The 3,551-nt window shown below is 37.3% G+C and overlaps 1 protein-coding gene across 4 annotated transcripts in view; it reads left to right on the top strand.

Moving 5' to 3' along the window:
* ogfod3 (2-oxoglutarate and iron-dependent oxygenase domain containing 3) overlaps window positions 1-3,551 on the top strand; it is a 55,116-nt gene that overhangs the window by 17,348 nt on the left and 34,217 nt on the right. For 2 of the 4 annotated variants that reach the window (XM_015395380.1, XM_015395371.1), the window contains exons 5-7: window positions 2,365-2,429; window positions 2,946-3,002; window positions 3,237-3,390. In XM_015395380.1, the coding sequence (XP_015250866.1) occupies window positions 2,365-2,429; window positions 2,946-3,002; window positions 3,237-3,390 (276 nt within the window). The remainder of the gene's footprint in view (window positions 1-2,364; window positions 2,430-2,945; window positions 3,003-3,236; window positions 3,391-3,551) is intronic. The other 2 variants (XM_015395398.1, XM_015395388.1) reach the window with 1 other exon arrangement.

Here is a 3,551-nt window from a genome sequence, read left to right as displayed (position 1 = left end):
GAGAACTGCTACACGCCCCCAGTGAAAGGCATGCTCGTTGCTAGCGCAGTGGCGATATATGCATAAGGTTGTTTAGACCATTTTCAATTCTTTGAAATGTACTAATTCAGTGCTCAAGGTACAAAACCACAGAAATCAGAACCCCCTTCCTTAAATGTATGGGAAACTCCAACTTGGCTTACTACAATCTTTGTTATTTAGACACATGCATAACAAATAATGTATGAAAACATGCTAAATTTTCAAACTCGAAAATTGGAACAAAATAGTCACTTACCGCAGTAGACATGGTGATTTGTTGTGTTCGCCTGTCTGCTAAGCTCAAAACAACCGCGCCTGGCTTGACGGAGAAACCAGGAGGACAGCTGAGTATATTTACGACAGTGCACTTTTACTTTCGCCCTCTGAGGGGAGCCTCGCTGGAAAATCAACACCGGTTGCATAGTATACCTTTAAAATACATTTTTTTATATTCAAAATAAAAATATCTTCCTTCTCAAGTATATAAATTTACATGTTATGTTTCTAGGGATGAAATGAACCTGATTGGCCTTTGGAACTGATCTCGTATTTAAAAAAAACACTTATTTCGGATTTTTTATTATTAACACTATTGCTATCTGAGGTTAGTTTTGCGACAAAGACGCATCTCTACCTGCTGATCCTTGATCTATCTGCAGGAAACCTTTCTTTGGTGAGATTTTCATTATAAATGCACTAAAAGTTATGGAAAGGTTCTCCTCCTCTGTAAAATCTCATCTCCTCTGACCAAATTCAAAGGGAATTCAAATGTTTCGTGTTAAAGACATTTTGCAGAAAAATCCTCAGATAACAGCAGGCTGTGCTCGGCTGTAGGCTACCCTGTCAGTTTTCCAGCTCTGTTCCTTCAGTGCTGATCCTTTTCACTCCAGAAAAGTAGAGCAGTCTGGTATTGTAGCATTTCTGCAACTAAGCAGCAGTGCGCTGTTTTTCCAGATTAACTGTTTTCTTCTAGCTGAGCTATTTTGAATTGAAGTTGGTACTAGGGCTGAAAAAAAATTAATCGTTATTACTGCACTTGAAAAAAATCGAAATCTAGATAAGTAATTTTTTCTTAACATGCATTTGTTCTTGGATTGAGGAGGTAAAAGAGAAATATTTGCCAGTGGAACAAGAAAATTTACATTTAAAATAAGAAAAAACAATTGCATTGTCTTATTTCAAGTGCCTATTATCTAATTATCTTATTTCAAGAGTAAAAATACTCATTTCATTGGCAAACTATGACATTTACCTGCTCATATTAAGTGTAAATACACTTAATTTAAGGGTTTTTTATTTATTTATAGATAAATTTTCCAGTGTGAAATATTCATTAACTAATTTAGTAATCAATTAATTAACTGGAGTATAGAGACTCTAAGTCATGCCTTTAGCTGACAGAATAACCCACTTTGAGCAGTAATTATATCAAGATTTTAAACATACAAATGAACATTTTGCATTTATAATGATAAATAAAATGTAATCTGTCAAAGTGCTCTATCCAGAACGCCTCAAATGGAAATAGAATGGAAATGTTTGAGTTTCACCTGGTTTTATTTCTTAAAGTTTTGTTTAAGGAACCTTTGACTATCCCATTATTATTTGAAAAATATAATCTACAGATTAACTGATTTTGAAAAATAATCCTTAGTTGCAGCTCCAGTTGGTTCAATGAATGATGTCAGATTTCCCCTTTAGCTCCATTTCTAGTCGACTTTTGGCCGTCAAATTTGAATTAAGGTATATGCCGGTTTTTTAGCTTCCCAATTGTCCTCTATTAAATCTCAATAAAATGTAAAATAACACCCAATTTTATAATTCGATGGAGTTGTTTAGTGGACGCTTCATTGCTTTTTATGCTCTTTAAGGACTTTTTCCTCCTAAGGTGAGAGTAAGATTTAAATTCTTTAATACACCTTCCAGATTCTTTCCTTAAGTTCTTCCTTCTAGCTGTAGAGGGCGGTGTTGTACAGTAACGCATAAAAGGCAGTTTGGAAAAAGTAAATTAAAAGCCTTTTTTTTTTTTTAATGGAACCATCTTAACATCCCAGCTATTCTCTGCTTCCATCCTGGGGGGCTGATTGGTCCTCGGCTCAGAAAGAAGATGTTTACAGAGTCTGAAGTCATTGTAGTTAAGCAGCAAGGACACCTCTGAGAGAATGACTTATTTTCAGCAGTGTCCCCGAGGAGCGGTAAACAAGCAAAGGGCAGAATCCGGAAGAACAAAATACAAAAAAAAAACTAAGTGCAGATGAGGGATTAATGTTGATCCTTGAAGCTGGAGTTGCACATTTGTCAGAGTAGTTGAAGTAAATAGTGTTATGTCTGTTTTCCCTGCAGGCCTCCATACTGGACCTTCACTCTGGAGCATTGTCCATGGGAAAACAATTTGTTAATATATACAGGTGGGAAATTACACCTTGCTTTTCTTTGTTTGGGGCTGGTTTCAGTGCAAGCTTCTAGGTATTATACTGTGCTTTGCATTTGCATACATTCCAACACAGGGTTGTTAAGTAGGACCAGAGATTTCTATATGCTGTGTTTTCAATAGTATCTCAAACTATGAATTGATTCATCAGCCAATTGAGTCGTCCTCTCATAGTCTAGTCACCCATCCATGCCTCATTCATTATTCCTGGCAGAAATGGGCTGTATTCAGATCATCTGCTCTGAAATGTCTTCCTACCATGTCTCCTGTGTCCCAGCGGGCAGGGTTCTAACTGACCATCTGGAGGATTTTAATCAGGAAATGTTGCCTTAGCAGCTCCCTGCATCACTCTCATTCTTTATGCTTCCTATTACACAGGTGTTAAATATTAAAATATTTGTTGTAAAACAATCCTGTTTTTTTCCCCCCTCTGTTCCTCCTGATGGTTACCTGTGGCTCTGTGGTTCTGCTTTGGCGGGGGATGTTGCTGCAGGTATTTTGGGGATCAAATCACAAATGTGTTCACAGAAGAGGATTTCAAGCTTTACAGGTGACTTAAATTACAAAGATTCTGTGCATTTAATGCATTGTCACAGGTTTTCTCCAAATAAATGATATACTTTTTATGATAAGGAGAGTATAAAGATATTTTCTGGTTGTCTGAAAGTAAAAACATCAAGGCATGTGTTTCTGGCTCTGAACGTGTATTAGACAACCAGTATACAAGGATCATAGTGGTATCAGCTTTTGGTTTGAACTTGCTGTGTTCATTTTCCACGATCAGAGAAGTGCGTGGCCGGATCCAGGCGGTCATTGCTGAAACATTTGGCTTGGACCCGACTCTGATGTACCTCACCAAGCCCACCTTCTTCTCCAGAATCAACAGCACCGAAGCCAAGACCCAGCATGACGAGTACTGGCATCCGCACATTGATAAGGTAATCGTCCAAAAAAACAGAGTCATGAGTCTGTTTTAAGCACTTTATTACGACGGAATATTAGGGGCAGGCTAGAGATTTTTTTTATTTTTAGAGTAAAGTCGAAACATTAGGAGAAAAAAGTTGCAATGTTACGAGAATGAAGTCATCATACAACAACC

Source organism: Cyprinodon variegatus, unplaced genomic scaffold, assembly GCF_000732505.1.
Source record: "Cyprinodon variegatus isolate N-32 unplaced genomic scaffold, C_variegatus-1.0 Scaffold26, whole genome shotgun sequence".
NCBI lineage: Eukaryota > Metazoa > Chordata > Actinopteri > Cyprinodontiformes > Cyprinodontidae > Cyprinodon > Cyprinodon variegatus.
Note: the sequence above shows the minus strand (reverse complement) of the source record. Positions and strands in the feature narration are given on the sequence as shown.